The following is a 20917-nucleotide window of genomic DNA, read 5'->3' on the forward strand; positions in this document are numbered from 1 at the left end:
TATGAAGCACATTTACATACCGCAACCTGCTATTGTTAAATGTTATACAAACGGATGGAAGGAGTTAATCTTGCTGGCATGTTATTGGAGCTCTATAAAAGCAACCACTGTTCTGCAAAATGGTATATGCGCATAGTTTATTGGTGTTTCAATACGGTTGTTGTCAATAGCTAGTTGTTGTATCGGAGAGACGGAAAAAATGCAACCGGGGAAGCGGATCATATACCATTACTGGATTTTTAATTGGAAATAGCAGATGAGCTACTGAACGCGCATAAAACTGTTACAACAAAACCACGCAAAAGAGGACGTCCCTCATCTTTTTTATCGATCACGCAATCCAATCCATCATCACCAGACATTTCAGAAGCTCCATCATCACCTTGTTCTTTAACTGCGACAAAACGCTTTTACTTTCTAAAACCTTCGAAAGCTATGCGTCTTGATGAAACAAGTCATTAGATTGAATGGGGAACAAAAGGTAGATGCAGGTTATGTGATACTGGTTTCCCGTGCTCAAAGTGCTCAATTTATGCAAAACTTGTTAAACAAATACACAAATACCAAATCCATATACTTTGTTGCTTTATTTTCTTGTACTGTAAAGGCCCATATCATAAGAGTAAAGAGTAATAGAATATATTATTTTTTTATTGCAAAAAATGATGCACTGCAAAAACCATTATGTATGTACAAATGTGATATTGGAGACATTAAGTCTGCAGTACATAAATATGTATGTTTTTATTGCACATTTGTGCATATATTTTTCCTCAAATGGAACTACTTCTTAACACATAGTTTGAATCTTTGGTGACTTTTTGTAATTATTTTAAAAAATATTATTTTAAATAAGACGTGTTTTCTGAAGTCTGTTACAATTTTTAAGATTTTTAAAGAAAATAAAAATATTAGAAATATAAAATAAATGATAATGAAAAAATGTGTTGAAGTCACTAAAACCACTAATAATGCCTCCTGGTTTGAGGAAACGCATGAATGCTATTTACACCGGATTGAAATGTTAAAATTGGTGATTACGATATTGATTCGGAAACATTGCGCATGGGCAACATTTAAGAATAAAGCTTCATAGAATGGAAAAAATCAGATTTGAGACATAAATAAATTTGTAATGTGTTTTTACACTACAATTCATACCAATAGCAAACAGGGAATTTTGTTTTTGTTTTATACTATTAAATTCAAAAAATTATCAAATGTACACAATTTTGATTTCGTCACTGAAATGCTGTTTGATCGCTTGAACATTTTACAGCGAACAAACACACAAACATGCGTATAATGTAATACAGAGGGTTGCATGTAGGATTGAATACGTATGCAGTCGGGCCTCACTTGACTCACATATAGGTTTGAACTGAACATCATACCAGTTGTGACTCGATCGAACATTGTTGCATGTGGTTGGGTGGATTTATTATAAATCCACCAGCAAAATAAAGTGGGTATTTCGTTTGTATGAGCGTGGCACTTCTTTGTACTATAGATTCTTTGCTTTAAGTTCACTTACTAAATTTGCATTTAAAAATGTACAAAAGTTAGGAAGTAATTTACAAAAAACTAATATTTAAAGTTAAAATACAAATAAGGTTGAAACAGTTATAATTTTTAGTTTACATTATAAATACTTAACAAAACTAATTATTTTTAATATTTGTTAATTTATGCAATTGCACATTTGTGCACATTTGTCCAATCGTAATATTAGAACAGCACACTCGTGTGCGAAGAGAACTTCGTTTCGCACAGTGCGGTGCGAGCATTAACTTTTCTCGCACATCTGATTGTGCACATTTTTATAAGTCAGTCGCACAGCACATATGTGTATGCACGAATTTGTGTGCACAATCATCGCTTTGTGCGATGTGAAATTTGAAACCGCACGTCAAATTTGAGTGTGTACATTTTTTTTCTTAACACCACAAATGTACGTGTGCATATTTTAAAAATAATTTCCACTCGCATAGTGCAGTGTGCGATTTTGTGAACCACATTATGAACTCTGGTTTTTAACAATCATACATGAAAATTTCAAATTTCTTCTAGAGATGTGACTCATTTCGGAAGTGCAACAGCAACTTCATTAAGTCATCACGTAGAAGATTTTGTTCTCAATCGTACACGAGTTCACTTGATAAGAAAAGAATGCCGACGCAGAAAAGCGCATGATATGTTGAAGAATTAGTTAAATTTTTTACTTTTTAAGGTATATTTAAGAGGTTTGATTGCAAATCGCTCAAACTATTGTATTTCATTGGGATGGAATACGTCAATGCGTAGGTCGTGGTCGTTGTGCCCACGACCTACGTCAATGATTAATGTGGCAAGTCATTGCATTGTAGGCAAAACAAATGTGACATAATTTATGTAATGCACTTTTGTCGAACTTTCGCTTTGACTATGATCACGTTATGTTTTGAATGCATTTGACTCAAGCAGTTACAAATGCATATGTAACATAAAGTGGGGTGCAGACTATCATACTGGTGTGTCATACGAGTTGCGCTCTCTCTTGCTCAAATTTCTTCTAGCGACCGAATTTGAACAGGTATGACACACAAGATTAGGCAAAATTTTTGAAGAGTGCTTTTGCGGGTAGTGCTGTGAAAATTTGTGTGTTTAAAATAAAATTTTAAAATTGAAAAAATTGATAGTTAACGTATAGGTTGTGCTTTGCTTATAATTGATTATAATTTTGTATATTTTATATATGCCGCGTTTATTTTGCGATCTTTATATTCACAGCTTTGGACATCCCACAAACAGCGATTACTTTTATTAACATTCGATGAAAGCATCTAAAAATGCTTTATCTGCATCCATATTCATATTTTTTTTAGGTTTATTGGTCATTAAGCACAGTAGTTAAAATGAAAAGATCAGTAAAGGACCGTAGTTAATTTCATTCACTACCTGTAAAGTTTCTTAAGAAATTTTTCATAAATAGATCATACAAATAATGTATATGTATATATACATAAGAATGTATATATCTTCATTGTTTTTGAAGAAATTTGATCATTTCCATATTTTTGTTAGTTAAAGGTTATTAACATTTAAAATTCTTTTATTTTAATAACAAGTTTTAACAAAGAAAAGTATATTTAGAATACAAAGTATTATGTTTTAAATTTAGGTTATTAATTAATTGTTATTACGACCAATTTTCAATATGTTTTTTTATTACTGGGCTTAGACCATAAATTTAACGATGTTTATATATAGATGTTTTTTTAAAAAAAATTTTCCTTATAATCATCGTTTATAAATTAAAATAAAATAAAATAAAATATTTAATAAACTAAATAAAATATTTAATATATTACATAAAATATTTAATTGTATTTAATTTTTTATAAGAATTTTATGTAAAAATTTATATTTTTTTTAACTAAGATACAATTAAATATTTAACACAAATTTATAAGTGTAATTTTAATAATAATAAATAAATTAATAATAAATACATTAATAATAAAATAATAAAAAACATATTATAATTAATATTACATATTCCAGATACCTAATGAAGCTACGGTTTTTCAGGCTGAAATCCTAGCAATAAAAGAAGCCTGTCGGCAAATTGCAAGCCACATCGAGAACAGATGTAGTGTTGCTATTTTTATTGACAGCCAGGCAGCAATTAAAGCTCTTGAATCCTTTATAACAAAATCAAAAATAGTAAAAGAATGTAGAGAAGCAATCGACGAGCTAAACCGGTTGGCCGATATCACACTCATCTGGGTTCCTGGGCATAGGAACATCGTAGGGAATGAGAAAGCTGATAGTTTAGCCCGCTCTGGTGCCTCCCTAGATGCGTCACTGGCGGTATCAGTCTATATTACCCTGGAGACCATCAAAAGAAGTACCTTTCTTTACTTTCTGCAACTCGCCAATAACAGATGGAAAGCACTAAGGTCATGTGCAACTTCCAGGTTAACGTGGCCCACTTATAATAAAAATAAATCTCTGGAACTCATCAAAAAAGATCGCGTAAACACTGCAAGGCTTATTGCGGTTCTTACTGGTCATTGGTGGTTAGGAACTCACGCAGAGAAACTGCGTATTCCCCATAACTCTCACTGCAGAAGTTGTGGAAACCCGCGGGAGAAAGAAACAATAATACATTTTCTCTGTGAATGCCCAGCTCTAGCATCCAGAAGATATAGGTTTTTAGGAAAATACTTTTGTGATAGTTTATCAGACTGCTCAATGGTAAGGATGAAAGACCTGTTAAATTACCTAAATTCGGTGGGATGGATTTAGTCTCTACTCTTCTATACTAGGGTTCTTGCGAGGAATGTGGTAACAAAACGGCGAAAAATCGCTAATTGAGGTACATTTGAAGTTATCTTATGACCTGCCACTGCAACCAACCAACCAACATATTCCACCTGCTTACAATAAATTTGCAAGGCAAAAATGCTCTTGTATGACGTATGAATCGTTAGGGGTGACAGACTATCATACACAACGCGTATGCGAGAGCTGTTCACCAAAATTTTGGTGAGCACGCCAACACGTTGGTAAAGGTGGCAGACTATCATACCTGTGTGTCATACGACGTTTTTCTCTCTCGTATGACATACCAGTATGATAGTCTGCACCCCACTTAATGCGCGAGCCAAGTGATAAAGCGTAAGTGGTCGTTGCACTAGCATGACCCAAATTCTTTAGGGAAGAGCAATGCAATTATTATAAATATTAAATATGACATATGCTTAAAGACTCATTATGAATATGTTAGAATATTATAGAACTATTTTGTATTAGAGATGAAGATGTAACTAATCAATTATTTATAGTACATAAGAAATATGAAACATTGTTTATACATAAGTTTTAAACGGTATAAATACCGGAATATTTTGTTTAATAAAACATCGGCTCCAGAAATTTAAATTTCGACTAGATTATAAAGAATTATTACAGCTTTCTCTCATAGGCTCCAGAAATTTCAATTTCGATTAGATTATAAAGAATTATTACAGCTTTCTCTACTTTTCATTGGTGGAGATGATCCATATTCCAGGGATTCCTGGGCTCACATCACGTACCAGATTTATGGCAAAAGGAATTTATGTTTATAAAATGTGTCTATTTCAAGATAAATTTAAGCTGACGGCAACAAAATTAAATTCTATTTGCAGTATTTGCATTTTTCTAACTCACAATTACGTACAGTATCTGTTTCCATGCCAGCACTTAATTGAAGTGCCACGTAGGGATTTACAACTAATTAAAGATTCAATGCAGTATTTTGATAAACGAATTTCAGCAGTTTTATTAGAAAAACTTGAAAATCACTTGTGGTATTTGTCAGAAGAAGCAGTTGGTTTAGCATTTTTCGACTCTGAAGTTCCATTGGAAACTAAACGAAAAATAATTAACGAAAATGCGAAATAACAATTGAAGACATACATTGTGACCGAAAGGTTTTCGGAGGTTCTCATTTAAAATTCGCGCGCTGTATATTTTTCGATATTTTAAGTTTATGTAGTTTGGCAGCAATTAAGGACAATTACTATGCCAAAAATGAGCGCGATCTGTCAGGACAGTTCGTTTACGGCAGCTGTTGAAACCAGTTCACCTCAGTAGTGCGTTGCGAAAAAAACAATGGAAAAAAATATTGAACAAAGAGTTTGCATCAAATTTTGTTTTTCGAACGAAATTTCGTGTGCAGAATCGTTGCGAATGCTACAAAAGGCTTATGGGGAATCAGTTTTATCGAAAACTCAAGTTTATGAGTGGTACAAAGCCTTTCAGGACTGTCGTACGACCGTCGAAGACATGCCGCGTTCTGGACGACCTTCGACCTCTACCACCGACGAAAACATTGAAAAGGCAAAGGAAATCGTGTTCAAAAATCCTCATGTGAGTGTTAGAGAGATAGCACGAGAGCTAGGCATCGGTCGTGAGATGGCTCGTTTGATTTTGGTGGACAATTTGTGTATGCGACGTGTCAACGCCCGGCTTGTTCCGATTCACCTCAATTTGTTCAACATTATCAACGATTTTAAGGCCAAACATTCAATAAATACCATCGAACAGCCACCGTATTCACCTGATCTTGCACCGTGTGACTTTTTCCTGTTTCCCAACCTCAAATTACCACTCAGAGGAACGCGTTTTGAATCCATAGAAGACGTAAAACAGAATTCGCAGAGGGAACTCAAAGCCATACCGGAAAGCGCCTATAAAAAATGTTTTGATGATTGGAAGAAACGGTGGCATTTGTGTATCGCTTCTAATGGAGCATATTTTGAAGGAGATAAAATAAATATTGATGAAGATTAAGAATTTTGCGTTTTATTTATTTATGACCGGAAACTTTTCGGTCACAATGTAATAAGGCTTGAAGATAAAATTTTTTTTCTTAATTTATCTCAAAAAGGAATATTTTAAAAATCGCATAGTGATAAAGCATATGATAATTAAAAACAATGTTTGCGGCCACTCTAATAAATGTATTTATAATTTTAAAGATTATAGTTTTAGCGAAAACAATTTAATAGAATTGTCTATAAAAACTCAATTAATATTCTTCACTTAGCTGTTATAGTTGTTAGGTGTGCTCATAAGAGTGCAGCTTAAATCGCAGAACGTTCCTTTAATATTTCCCTTTAAGCAATTGCATTCACAAATTTCTGTCGTTGTGTGTGATAAAAATAGATAAAGTGTGTGAACAAAATAATGTGCGTGTGCTCTCGCATAAAATATGAGAAATAGAGATTTATATAGTGAGAAATATAAAAGAGTAATTATTCTGTTCAATTCAAATATGAGCTGCCTGCATATGTATCCAACATGTGGACTTGCCGAAGCGGTTCGCTGTGCGCTAAAGTATCACATAATCGTACATTTCGTCTCTGTCCTTTAAACAGTAGCACCCATGAAGTTCACAGGCTTGCTGTGCGGAGTACTTCACCGCAGATTCATACATTGCAAATGCGTTCGATTTTGTATGATCACTGCATAAATATATATGGTTTTAAATACAGACTGTTTTGTATAAAAAAAATTGCTTTAATGTTGTGAGAAGTATATGAAAAGTTAAGTTTATTCTATAAAGATAAAGATATAAATGTAGAGTACAATAAACAGGTTAAATTAAATTAAGCAACCAAAAGCCGAAAACGGTGGACCATCATTGAGATGGGGCAGAATCCGTGCCCAGGGCCGGAAAACTTTTGCTCTCTCTAGTCGTCTCAGGAAATGGGAAAAGAAAGATCCGAAGGCAGCGGAATTGCTGCGCGGTACGAAGAGCGGCAAGGTCCGCAAGGGCCAGCCTAGGAAATAATGTTCCAGACTCCGCCACGTCCGCAAAACTCCATGAGGTAGCTTCATTGTCTCCAAATAAACCTACATCGGGCTATAGCAGCTTCATATAGGCTCAGTGCCTTGGTGGAACAACACTGTCTGGATTTTGTGGCCATCCAAGAACCATGTGCCACAAATGGGCGCATAAACGATATACAGACAAAAACGTGAAAGTTAATCTGTGATAGTAATGTTGATCGTCCCAGAGCGGCGATAGTGATTAAAGAAACTATTAAATCTCTTCCAATTACAGAGCTCATACAGCGCGATCTGGTGGCGGTACAGGCAGGAGTGCCTAGTACTAGGGGCAGGAGAAAAATGGTTTTTGCATCTCTGTACTTACCTGACGACGTAGAGGAAGCGGTGTCTCCCGAGCTCCAGCAGCTTACAGAATACTGCCGTATCCAAAATCTACAGTGAGTAATGTGCTGCGACGGCAACGCATACCATACAGTATGGGGAAGCACGGACACCAATACACGAGGTGAGTCACTTTTTGATTTTATCACAACTAACAATTTAATGGTAGTAAATACAGGTAATGAACCTACTTTTGTAAATGCGATAAGGGGAGAGGTACTAGATCTCACTTTTGCAAGCGCATTTATATTTAATAACATTTCAAATTGGAGGGCACTGAAGGAAAACTCCTTTCAGATCACCGCTACATACGCTTTCATTTGAAACGGGAAGTTGAAGTTTCGAAACAAGAAATGTTAAGATGACCAACTGGTCTCTATATAACTTCTATGTACAGCAAAACATTAACATAGTTGTCTTGGGGATAGGATTACTAATTGTCAGGAACTAAATCTTCAGGTTAACAAACTTGAAAATATTATTTCAGGAACTTTTGAAAATAGCTGCGAACTTGTCAAAAAAAAACGTTCTAGGAACGTCCTATGGTGGAATAGGGAACTGGACATTTTGCGCAATAAAGCCCGCCAGCTCGTTAATAGAGCCAAGTCGAGCCGGGACTAGGCATCTTATAAAAGTGCCTTAACGGCTTATAATAATTTAGAAAATTAAAGAGGGAATCATGGAGGAAGCACTGCGAGGAGATTGAAATAATTGCCGCTGCTACGAGTCTCCAGAAATCTCTAATCAAAGACCACTAAAATAGCCACTCTACACTAAAGAAGGCTGACGGACTCTTTACGGAAAGTCTAAAAGAAACGGGACAGCTTTTGCTGGACACTCATTTTCCAGACTGTGCCATGTATACTGTGACTACGGAAACTATCAAGGATACTCGCTTCTTGTTGGTTACACGAACAGATCTTTTACTGGCTCGTAAAATCTTCACAGTCAATAAAACTAAATGGGTCATTTCCACTTTTAGCCCGTTTTAATCACCTGGTATCGACAATATACAACCGTGTCTTCTTCAAAAAGGCGTTGATATATTAGCACCGATATTAACAAACGTATTTAGGATATGTCTAGAACCAGGCGTGATACCTAAACATTGGATGAAAGCTAGGGTAAATTTCATACCGAAAGAAGGCAAAAAGGCGGACCACACGCCAAAAGCTTTTTGACTCATTAGCCTAACTTCTTTCCTGCTTAAAGTGATGGAGAAGATTCTAGATCAATACATCAGGAAAGTCCACATTAAAGCTTCACCTTTACATATTGAACAGTATGCTTATCAGTCTGGCAAATCGACTGAGACAGCTATACACAGTCTAACAAGTAAAATTGAGAAGGTTTTAGCCGGTAAGGAAATAGCTCTCTGCACATCGGTTGACATTACAGGAGCTTTTGATAACGCAACATTCAGATCAATTGAAAAAAAAATGGTTAGAAAATGAATACACAGACTGATCATAACATGGATTCTCAATATGCTGAAAAATAGGACGATAATCTTTGAAATGGGGGCGAAGAGATTAACTGTCAAGTCAACCAAAGGATGCCCTCATGGAGGCGTTCTATCGCCGCTCCTATGGCTATTGGTCATTGACGAACTCCTACAGACCCTGAAGTTAGGGGACACTGACTTAATACTATCTCAGGAAATGAAATATCTAAAAGTAATTCTAGACAAAACTCTTAATTGAGAAAACCACTTATCATATGTAACTGGCAAAGCTCTAAGAGCAACTTACGCATGCCAAAGTCTGTATGGAAAAATATGGGGTCTGTGACCTCTTATCTTCCTACCTATGTAATCTTAAAGAGGGCAATCTGACAGGACACGCAAAAATTCTAGATGAAGTCTGAAATTCTCCGGGCCTTAAGGTCTTTGACAAGATGAATAGAAAATTAGCTTTCTCCAGGGAATTGGAAGTGGTTATTAATGACCGATCAACCTGGAGAAACAATGAAATTAACTTAAAACAGGGCTCTCAATTATGGTAAACTGATGGGTCTAAAATGTAGGATGGCAGTGCAGGAGTAGGAGTTATAGGACCGAAATTCCGCGAAGCAATCGCAATGGGGAAAACTGCTTCCATTTTTCAGGCAGAGGTCCATGCCTTATGTTACTCTTATGTGGGTATCGGGACACGAAGGGTATAAGGGCAATGAAATAGCAGACTCCCTATCAAAGAAGGGTGCATGTAATCCATTCATTGGTGCAGAGCCCTCCTGCGGGGTAACAAATAGCTTCGCAAATAACTTATTATGTGAACGATAGAAACAACATCTACTTGAACACTGGAGAGCCCAAACAGGCATGCCACAAAGTTGATGCTTGGCCTTAGCAGAAACGATATTAAAATCTACACTGAACTTTTTACAGGACCCTGTAGACTTTATTACCGCATGAAGATTATATGTGCGGTAGAAAGTGACTTCTGTCGACTCTCTCATAAGGAGAAGAAAACATCAAAACATGTTCGGTACAATTGCCCAGCTGTGGCAAGACGTAGACTCGATTACCTTGGAAGCGGGATTTTAGTCCCAATAGATCTTTTAGGTTTGGGTGCTTTAATAGCCTATTACTTAAATAATAAATAATAAGTAACTGGGGCCGTCAGAAGACTCACATAAACCATGAGGTCTATGTCTTGCGAAAGCAAAACATTGTAACAGAAGGCGTATTGATGATTCCTCTCCATACAATGTCTACAGTGCAAGGAGGTCCTGATATTGAACCTCATGGCATGTCCTCCCAACGGGCAGTGTCCCGTAATAATTCCCACTATCTTAAATAAGTTTGCGCGGGATAGGTTGATTAATTCTCCCGATATATTCCTACTAATTTCCAAAAATTCCTTAGTTTTTATGCAGTTGGTCACTGTTGACCATCTTCTCTTAAACATCTGGTGTGTTCATAATTTTATTTGATGCCGACAAGAAGCAGGTGGTATACTCACACTTTCTTTTCCCAGAAGAATTTGTGCGGTCGTACAATGTCTTGCTAGTTCATCTACTGTACAGGTGCCTTGGATGTCCCTGTGCCCAGGAACCCAAATAATTCGTATCCGAAAATATTCAGCTATCACCATAAGTGATGTAAGACAATTCCGTACTAGCTTCAAGTAAATGGTCGATGAATCTAAAGATTTTATCACTGCCTGGCTATCAGTAAATATGTTTTTAAAATGAACAGAGAATATATTGTGTTTCAGCGAATCTGAAACTTCCAATATAGCAGATGCTTCAGCTGTAAAAACGCTGCAGTGATCTAGTTGCCTGAAGCTCAGACTGAGATCTAGTTCAGAGCAGTATACTCCTTCTACTACTTGTCCATCTAACTTTGAGCCATCTGTAAAAACGTTAGAACAATTATCGCTCTTTACAGAGTAGTGTTTCCATGCCTCCCCAATAGGAATGAATAATTCAAGATTTCTGTCCACAATTGTGATCGTAGTACAGTAATTTGTTGCATCCGAAATGAAATCAATTTCTCTGAGGATATGATCATGCATCCATCCATAACTTCTTCCAATTCCTAGTTCTCTTATTCGTAAAGCTGTCCCAGCTACCTCGCCTTTAACAGCGATGTCGATACGTAAAACATTGAAGATGACATTTAGGACAAGTGACGGTTTTGATTTTAACGCTTCACTTAATGTCATCAATGCAGTTCTTTGAACCTATTCGATTTTCTTACGTAGCGTCAACCTATTCAGAGTATTTCTCCAAAATAGTACTCCATGTAGGAGAATCGGTTTTACCACTACATTGTATATCCATAAAATAGACTTCGGGGAGAGTTCCCATATTTTACTTATAGCGCCTCTATAACAATAAAAAGCAACCATAACCGTTTGAGTGCGTGCAATAATATTTGGTCTCTAATTCAGTTTTCTATCAATTATAAGACCTAAATATTTAGCTATATCATTTAGCGCCAGAGTTTGACTTCCTAGGATAGGTAGTGTGAATTCTGGAATGTCATATTTCCAAGTAATGAGCACTAGTTCTGTTTTGGTTAGATTTATTGACCATTCGCTACGAAAGGGCCATTTGGATACTTTATTTAGATTACTCTGCATTGTCTGACTTATTGTACTCAGAAATTTTCCCCTCGAAATCATGGCCAAATCATCTGCGTACGTGACTACCTATCAACCTGCGCTATCTAGATCAATAAGAAGAACGTTAGCTGCAGTTAGCCGTAAAAGGGGGAAACTACTTCTTCTTGTAGGGTCATTCTGCTAACCGTTTTAGTTACTAGCGTTCCCCGCATTGCGCTACGATTGTCCTATTAACCAGCAGTTGGGTTAGTTGAGGAAGGATGTTGTTGAAAGCCTCTTCAACATCTAGGAAAGCGACAAGAGTGATTTATAAGGTAGGAAGCTATTATTAGCCCATTTAATTTTCCTTCTGGTGACGATATTATTCACGGACCACCATAATGGTTTTTTCATTGTATTGGAAGATTTTTGTGAAGGTTTTCACAAGGCTATCTAGCGATTGGGGAGTCTCTACTTCTTCATCAGGATATAGTGGAAGTAAATTTAATAGAGTACAATACATATAAGTCAAAAATAGAAAGAAAGAGAACTGTACAGCAAATCACAAAGGTTAGATAATAAATAAAACTATCAAAACTATAAAACTTCAAATCAAATGATTCCCAGCTCTTCGCACAAAACAACCTAGAACTACAAATTAAAATAACGAAATGTCTACTACTCAACAAACCAGCCCAGCTAAAACATTCATTACAATTAACCTTAACCCATTACAACAAGCAATAAATCGAATAGCTCTGAATTCGTCGAACTCCAACAAATGATGAAACAGCTTATGACGCAAGTTGCCAACGTTATACACATCTTAACCATCCTAATCACCAAATTCAATGGACAAAAATAAATTCCAAAATTCCTAATTATTCAATATATTATACATATCATTCTGACAAGAAGATACAATATATTATAGACAATATACAAGCTACAAGTGTGCACATTCAAGATACGAAAGGCCAGTTAACAGTACTATGTAATGTCTTTCGAAATACAATAACTCGAAAGATACTTGAACTATCTTAATATTCTTGCCAATCAGTATATTGCTCTTGCAGAGTTTAATGTAAAAAATACTTTAAGCGACTTAAGAATTACAAACAGTAAAGAAAAAAATTAAGATAATGCAATCTTTGATAAAAAAGCAGACATCTTCACCACAGGTGTATTCTTACTGAGCTGCCTCAACAAGTACTTTTATACCTGAGGAACGTAATTAATTTCGTTCTTCACCTTAAGTATTTTCCAAAAGTATGAAAAGTATAAAAAGTAATAATTAAACCCAAACCAATTAAAGACATACCCCTTACAATTTCATGTAGACCAATTAGTCTACTACCAGTTATATCAAAATTTTTTGAAAAAATTCCACGAAGAAGAACTTATTCCTGATCATCAATTTGGCTTTCGGAAAAAATATTCGACTATACAACAAGTTCACGGTGTTGTAAATAAAATAACACGTGATACTAACTTAAAACAAGTTTCCTTTTCGGTATATCTAGACATTGCAGAGACCTTCGACAACGTTTGGCATGGGGGTCTCCTAACCAAATTATCCCAGCTACTCCCAACTAACTTTTACCTCATCTTAAAGAGCTATTGTCTAAATAGATATTTTTATGTGAAGTATTACCAAATTCAATGGACAAAAATAAATTCCAAAATTCCTAATTATTCAATATATTATACATATCATTCTGACAAGAAGATACAATATATTATAGACAATATACAAGCTACAAGTGTGCACATTCAAGATACGAAAGGCCAGTTAACAGTACTATGTAATGTCTTTCGAAATACAATAACTCGAAAGATACTTGAACTATCTTAATATTCTTGCCAATCAGTATATTGCTCTTGCAGAGTTTAATGTAAAAAATACTTTGAGCGACTTAAGAATTACAAACAGTAAAGAAAAAAATTAAGATAATGCAATCTTTGATAAAAAAGCAGACATCTTCACCACAGGTGTATTCTTACTGAGCTGCCTCAACAAGTACTTTTATACCTGAGGAACGTAATTAATTTCGTTCTTCACCTTAAGTATTTTCCAAAAGTATGAAAAGTATAAAAAGTAATAATTAAACCCAAACCAATTAAAGACATACCCCTTACAATTTCATGTAGACCAATTAGTCTACTACCAGTTATATCAAAATTTTTTGAAAAAATTCCACGAAGAAGAACTTATTCCTGATCATCAATTTGGCTTTCGGAAAAAATATTCGACTATACAACAAGTTCACGGTGTTGTAAATAAAATAACACGTGATACTAACTTAAAACAAGTTTCCTTTTCGGTATATCTAGACATTGCAGAGACCTTCGACAACGTTTGGCATGGGGGGTCTCCTAACCAAATTATCCCAGCTACTCCCAACTAACTTTTACCTCATCTTAAAGAGCTATTGTCTAAATAGATATTTTTATGTGAAGTATTACGACTTAATCTCCGAACTTAAACAAATGAAAGCTGCTGTGTCGCAAGGTAGTCTACTAGTTGCTGTACTAGTTGCTGTACTTAATCTCCGAACTAATTGCTGTATACGGCTGATATCCCGATACCTTCTGATCATCAGAATTTGATAGCAACTTTTGCAGACAATATAGCACTAACTGCAGATAATATAAATTTTAACAAATCCACAGACAACTGGCAAAATTACTTAAACGCGACACTGAAATGGTGCGACAAATGGAAAGCTCAAATAAATACAAGCAAAACAGTACATGTTATCTACACGAATAAAAAATACGACCTAACCCAGTAGAAAAAGTGGTCTTCGAAGACATTGTCTTCAAGACGGTCTTTGATACCGCGTCCGCATTTTCAAGCAAATTTGCAAAACAATTGCTCAAAACATGAATACTCTTTCTTTGCTTTCTCTCACATTTTTAGTGTTCATAGCAACGTATTTGAATTTTGCCTCAGATGACGCTATGTTTTATAAATGAAGTGACGCAATAATTTTGAAGTGAAGTGTGAATATTAAAAAAATCAAAATAAATAAAGAAACAAAATCATTAAACTACGAAATATTAAAAAAAGAAATTAAATCAAAACAAATTAAATAGTGACTTAGTTCCTGGAAAATATATTGATATTAATATTGAAGACAATAATTCCAGTGAAATTTGTTTAAGAAACGAAACAAAGGATGTTGAAAATAAAAAAACACAGGATTAACAGGCGTTGTAGTAATGATATTTTAGAACTCTTAAGATCAGAAGGTTTAATTGTACCAAAATCCTCTTCAACGCTTTTGAAAGCATATAAAACTTCAACAATTGATGATAGCGAAATGCTATAAATTCTTTTATATTAGTTTTAGTTAATTTTAGATATGCTAAGTTATATTAAGTTAATTATTTAAATTAATTTTCATTATGTTTACTAGTTTTTACTAGTTTATTATTAATATCTTAATAAAATTTATAATAATTTATAATAAAATTTATAATTTATTTTTAAAACTTTTAATTTTGAATGTAATTTAAGAAATTATTATATAAAATAAATAAAAGTACAAAATACAACAATTTCTTTCTACTTATTTAAAGAGAAAATTGAAATTCATTTAAAATTTAAAGAGCGCAATAAAAGAGTAGAAATAAAAAAAGGTTGAAAAAATTATATGAGCACTGCACTAAGAGCGCACAACTTTCTGTCGAATGCGTCCGTTATGCAAGACATGGTCTTCGAGACGGTCGTCGAGACATGTACACAAAAATTTATTGAAGACATTTGGCTAATTTGTATGAAAGTGTCTTCGAAGACCGTCATACATTTGGATCGATCGGTCTTCATGTATGTATCCATGTCTTGAAGACGTCTTCGATGACGGATCGATCCGTTTTCTACTGGGAAAGCATATAAAAAAGATGATGTCTTTACACACACAAAGGCAAATTACATTGGTATTACTATAGATAACAGATTAACTTCCCAGTAGAAAAAGTGGTCTTCGAAGACATTGTCTTCAAGACGGTCTTTGATACCGCGTCCTCATTTTCAAGCAAATTTGCAAAACAATTGCTCAAAACATGAATGTAAATACTCTTTCTTTGCTTTCTCTCTCATTTTTAGTGTTCATAACAACGTGTTTGAATTTTGCCTCAGATGACGCTATGTTTTATAAATGAAGTGACGCAATAATTTTGAAGTGTAGTGAAATAAATATTAAAAAAATCAAAATAAATAAAGAAACAAAATCATTAAACTACGAAATATTAAAAAAAAAGAAATTAAATCAAAACAAATTAAATAGTGACTTAGTTCCTGGAAAATATATTGATATTAATATTGAAGACAATAATTCCAGTGAAAGTTGTTTTAGAAACGAAACAAAGGATGTTGAAAATAAAAAAACTGAAAACACTTGTGAAAAATTAGCTGTTATATTTAAAAAACACAGGATTAACAGGCGTTGTAGTAATGATATTTTAGAACTCTTAAGATCAGAAGGTTTAATTGTACCAAAATCCTCTTCAACGCTTTTGAAAACATATAAAACTTCAACAATTGATGACAGCGAAATGATATAAATTATTTTATATTAGTTTTAGTTAATTTTGGACATGTTAAGTTATATTAAGTTAATTATTTAAATTAATTTTCATTATGTTTAATTTAATTTATTATTACTGTCTTAATAAAATTTATAATAATTTATAATAAAATTTATAATTTACTTCTAAAACTTTTAATTTTGAATGTAATGCAAAAAATTATTATATAAAATAAATAAAAGTAAAAAATACAACAATTTCTTTCCACTTATTTAAAGAGAAAATTGAAATTTATTTAAAATTTAAAGAGCGAAATAAAAGAGTAGAAATAAAAAAAGGGTGAAAAAATTATATGAGCACTGCACTAAGAGCGCACAACTTTCTGTCGAATGCGTCCGTTATGCAAGACATGGTCTTCGAGACGGTCTTCGAGACATGTACGCAAAAATTCATTAAAGACATTTGGCTTATTTGTATGAAAGTGTCTTCAAAGACCGTCATACATTTGGATCGATCGGTTTTCATGTATGTATCCATGTCTTGAAGACGTCTTCGATGACGGATCGATCCGTTTTCTACAGGGTATCAAATTAAAAGTAATAAAATTAAGCTTCGTTTTGGACAATTGTACTGACTAATATGCTCATTACCAAAACTAACAGTGAAAAAAACAACTTCTAATTACAAAACGGCAATCGCTTTAATATGGAAATGTTGAGCCGAAATATGCGACAAAACATGCAAATCCAACATGTAAATACTGCAAAGACTGCAATCAAAAATACTTAGGACTATCATCAACGCTGACTGGCACATCTCAAACTATGACATTCATCGTGACTTAAAGATACTTTTTGCCGCAGACGTGATCCCAAAAAATAAACGGTATTTCCATCAGCATACTTCTAAAATAATAATCCATAACTAGTTACCTAATATGCTCGTATTACAATCTTAATCTATTTATTGACTCGTCTGTTTCTTCTAAAATTTAAATATCTTATTTAATTTGGACAAGTTTATATTATTTATTGTTAATAGTTCATACATGTAATTCGTAATATTGATTTGAATTATTATTGTAATTTCCACTATGTAAAAATGAATACTAGATGCTAAATCTTGGTAGTTGTGTAAATAAAAGGAAGCAAAACAAAAGAAAAACAAATAAATTTATTATTGCAATGAAAACAATAATTTATATATTTAATTTTATTTATTTGTTAAATAAATAAATATATTTACCAGAAATGTTATCACAGAGTATACGAGATGTAATTATTTTACCAAACGATGCAAACATTGCTTCCAAGTCTGGTTGCGAAAGATTTTTGGGAAGACCCGATACATACAAATTAGCACCCTTAATTGATTCCGAACTTGGACGGGCATACGACACTTTTATCACCTTATTTTGTAAGCGGAGACCATTTAACGTATTTACAGCTTTTTCAGCATCTTCTGCACGAACGTAGTTAACAAAACCATAACCCAAACTTTGGCCTAAATAATAAAAGAATGTTATTGAAATACCGAATCTCTTGCTGTCGCCAAGTGACGATATCGTTATACTAAAATTTTGCAACTATTCGTAAATAGTATTGAACACAAAACTTACTCCTACCTTGTTGCAATGCTGGATTAAGTGCTGTTAAAGACGCTGGCAATACTGAAAAGATGATTTATTATGAATATCATTATCAGCTTACTATCACCTACATGATGTATATATACAGAAAAAAGAAATTAATATTTACCCATATTACCTGAGACTTTATCACGCACCAATTTGCAACTTTCAAGCTCACCAATGCTTGAGAACAGAGAACGCATCTCCTCTTGAGTCATAGTTTGCGGTAAATAGTTAACAATCAAGTTGGTGCGCGATTCGTCAGAGTTCCCATCAATAGAGCCGTTGGTGCTTCCATTTTTCACAATATCCATGGCGTTAGTCATTTTTTTTTGAGTTCTTTGTTGAAGTGTAATTTTGAAGCTTTTATAAGGAGCAATCGCACTAGATAATTTTAATGTTTCGTCTTTGTTCTTTAAATATTTGCTACACTTTAAATTCTAGCTTAGTAATTAATCTCACTGCTTTTATTTAGAATGAATAAAATATCATATTTATTAAATAACTTTTTAAGCTTATATAAAATAGAGCTTTTATTTCGTTTTGCACAAGCCCCTTTAAAAAAAAGTTACTAATAACTCTATAGAGTTTTCATACCTCTCTTTACTAAAGTTTTTATATTGAATTAGAGATATTAAGTTTTATTTAATGCTTTCAAAATTCAAATAATATTTGAATTACATATCCACAGTATATACTAGAATGCAGTTTAATTGCAGTTCTAAAGAATGTTTATGTGAATTAGTAGATGTATTTCATTTTGTTTATAATATATAACACATTAGTATATACGTTTCTTTTCAGGTTTTTTTTGTTATAAAATTGCAAAAATGCTAAAGACAGCAAAATCTTTATTTTAGAAACAGTTTTTGTTTTAAAACATTTTCGTTCTAATAAATCGTATTCTTTTTAATTCTAATTTTATGGAACATTACCACTTAATGTCAATATATGTGTATATGTTACTTTTCATGTTTATTTTTTATATTAATATGACTATTGCATACTTTTTATTAACTTTTGTTTAGTAGCTGGTTTTTTGGTGGTGTTAATATTTATAATCTGGTATATTTATAATCTTTTTCCTTTAAGTGCAGGAAGTTCTCGATTGGTGTCAGATGTTATGAATCTAAAATTAAACATTTGAAATTTAATTAAAAACCATTGGAATAGTATAATATATCGAAGTTTGGTTTACAAAAAAATAACAAACAAATTTTTAAGCAACTAACAATTAACTCAAATTTTGTAAATAGTTACTTGTTTTAAAATACATAGTATTCTTGCTCACAGTACATTATCTGATCGAAGTTTCTCTTGGTTCAACATTGTATGGAAAACATAATGTAATATGATATGTGTATGAGACCACACATATCACAAAACATTCAAGTGTCCCGAATAATTTTAATTAAATATTGACACAGTTTTATTTTTAATAAAATTAACGACAAATTATTGTCCAGTAATATGAGCTTTGATGACAAATAACTGAGCCGCACATTTCATCATATGTTCAATATGCATAAGTCAAAACTGTGTCAATAGAATAAACGGTTTCAAGTGAAACCATATGTGGAACACTTGCGTTGTCAGCTAATACCATTTATTGATAAGATATTATATACGTCTAATTTGGGTTAAACAATTAGTATTGTTTCTATTGGTTTAAGTATTAACCAATAGAATCAGTACAAAAGATTCTGAAAAGGGTGACAACAGCTTAGATGCTTTTGATAGAATTGAGTACAGACGTAGCGTCGACTCAAATGGAGCTTCTCCAAGTCAAGTACGCGATTCTTGGATTGATTACAAAAAAATAAGCAGTTTAATACATTGATTCTTCTATTGAAATGAATAATATATCTGCAATTTACAATAAAATAAATTAATAAATTAACAATAATAAAATGCAAAATCAATAATTAAAATAAATCAATTATAAATTGCAAATTACACAAAAAATAATAATACTTATATATGAAAATATTATAATTGCAACTAAAACAACGTGGAGTTCATTTGCTGACTTCGCAAAAATGCAGTTCAAAGCAACTTTTATTATTAATTGCTTTGAACTGCATTGTTACGAAAGAATAAGTCAACGAATCAGTCAGCCTTGGCATTGGTTTCGGTTAGGAAATGAATGCAAGCCTATCATATAGTTCGTTGACTCGTTAACAAATTCTATTGAAAATCAGTGTTAAGAAACTATGTTAGATTTAAGATTTTTAAAAGAAATAAAATCAGTCTTTCCTAGACACTTGAAACAAACGCGTCTTTTATTTGTACGAGTAATAAACTTTACATGGCGTTCCTACCAAATTTCAAAGGCAAAAATCAAGTGAACAAATTTCTAAGACCCAAAATTAAGTGAACTATATGCCAAATTTCTAAAGCAAGGTCCAAAAATAAAGTGAACTTTAAAAAATTATATTAATAAATTTCATGTTAAAACTAATATTATGTGAATAAAACTAAAAATAAAACTGTAATACAAAAATTAATGGATGTAATGAATAATTAATATGAAATGTGATGTGAAAAATGTAAATGATAAACATGCGAAATGTGAAATGCGAAACATATGAAATTAACTAATTAACTAAATTAATTAACTGATTAACTGAATCAACTGATGTGAAGTGCGTATAATTAATAAATTTATGCAAAATGAATCTACTTACAAAATTCCACTACAAGCGTTAGAAAAATTATAATAAAACAATATATTTAAAACGAACTAACTAATGTGAAGCACGTATAAAACTCGGTACAAAATTTTAAAACAACAACAAGAAAAAAAGGACAGAACAGGTTCTTCAACAACTGGAACATGGGTTGGTTCTCAGCAGATACACCGGAACAAACGGTAAACAACAATCAAAATCAGATTTTAAAAGTCAATATGCCGAAACAACAGGTAGCATAAATTACTGTAACAATAATAATATGTATCATATACAGGCATAAGTCTACAAGCAGGCAGTATAAAAAAACT

At 33.0% G+C, this 20917-nt stretch overlaps 1 protein-coding gene across 1 annotated transcript; it reads right to left on the bottom strand.

The window, feature by feature from the left end:
* Positions 1–239: 239 nt before the first annotated feature.
* Positions 240–18610, bottom strand: LOC119665869 (protein elav-like). Its single transcript, XM_038075123.1, has 4 exons — positions 18053–18610; positions 17911–17955; positions 17532–17789; positions 240–394 (listed from the first exon to the last, which is right to left on the bottom strand). The coding sequence occupies exons 1-4, from the start codon at positions 18240–18242 to the stop codon at positions 240–242; spliced, it is 648 nt and encodes a 215-aa protein (XP_037931051.1). The 5' UTR covers positions 18243–18610.
* Positions 18611–20917: the final 2307 nt, after the last annotated feature.

Source organism: Teleopsis dalmanni, chromosome 1 (genome assembly GCF_002237135.1).
Source record: "Teleopsis dalmanni isolate 2A chromosome 1, ASM223713v2, whole genome shotgun sequence".
NCBI classification, from domain to species: domain Eukaryota; kingdom Metazoa; phylum Arthropoda; class Insecta; order Diptera; family Diopsidae; genus Teleopsis; species Teleopsis dalmanni.

Bases quoted from the DNA above. Each gene is read 5' to 3' on its own strand.
- LOC119665869 (XM_038075123.1), bottom strand. From the start codon at position 18,242: ATGACTAACGCCATGGATATTGTGAAAAATGGAAGCACCAACGGCTCT. The intron at 17,956-18,052 runs GTAATATGGGTA...TCATCTTTTCAG, and splicing joins GGTGCGTGATAAAGTCTCAG to TATTGCCAGCGTCTTTAACA. The intron at 17,790-17,910 runs GTAGGAGTAAGT...TTTATTATTTAG, and splicing joins TAATCCAGCATTGCAACAAG to GCCAAAGTTTGGGTTATGGT.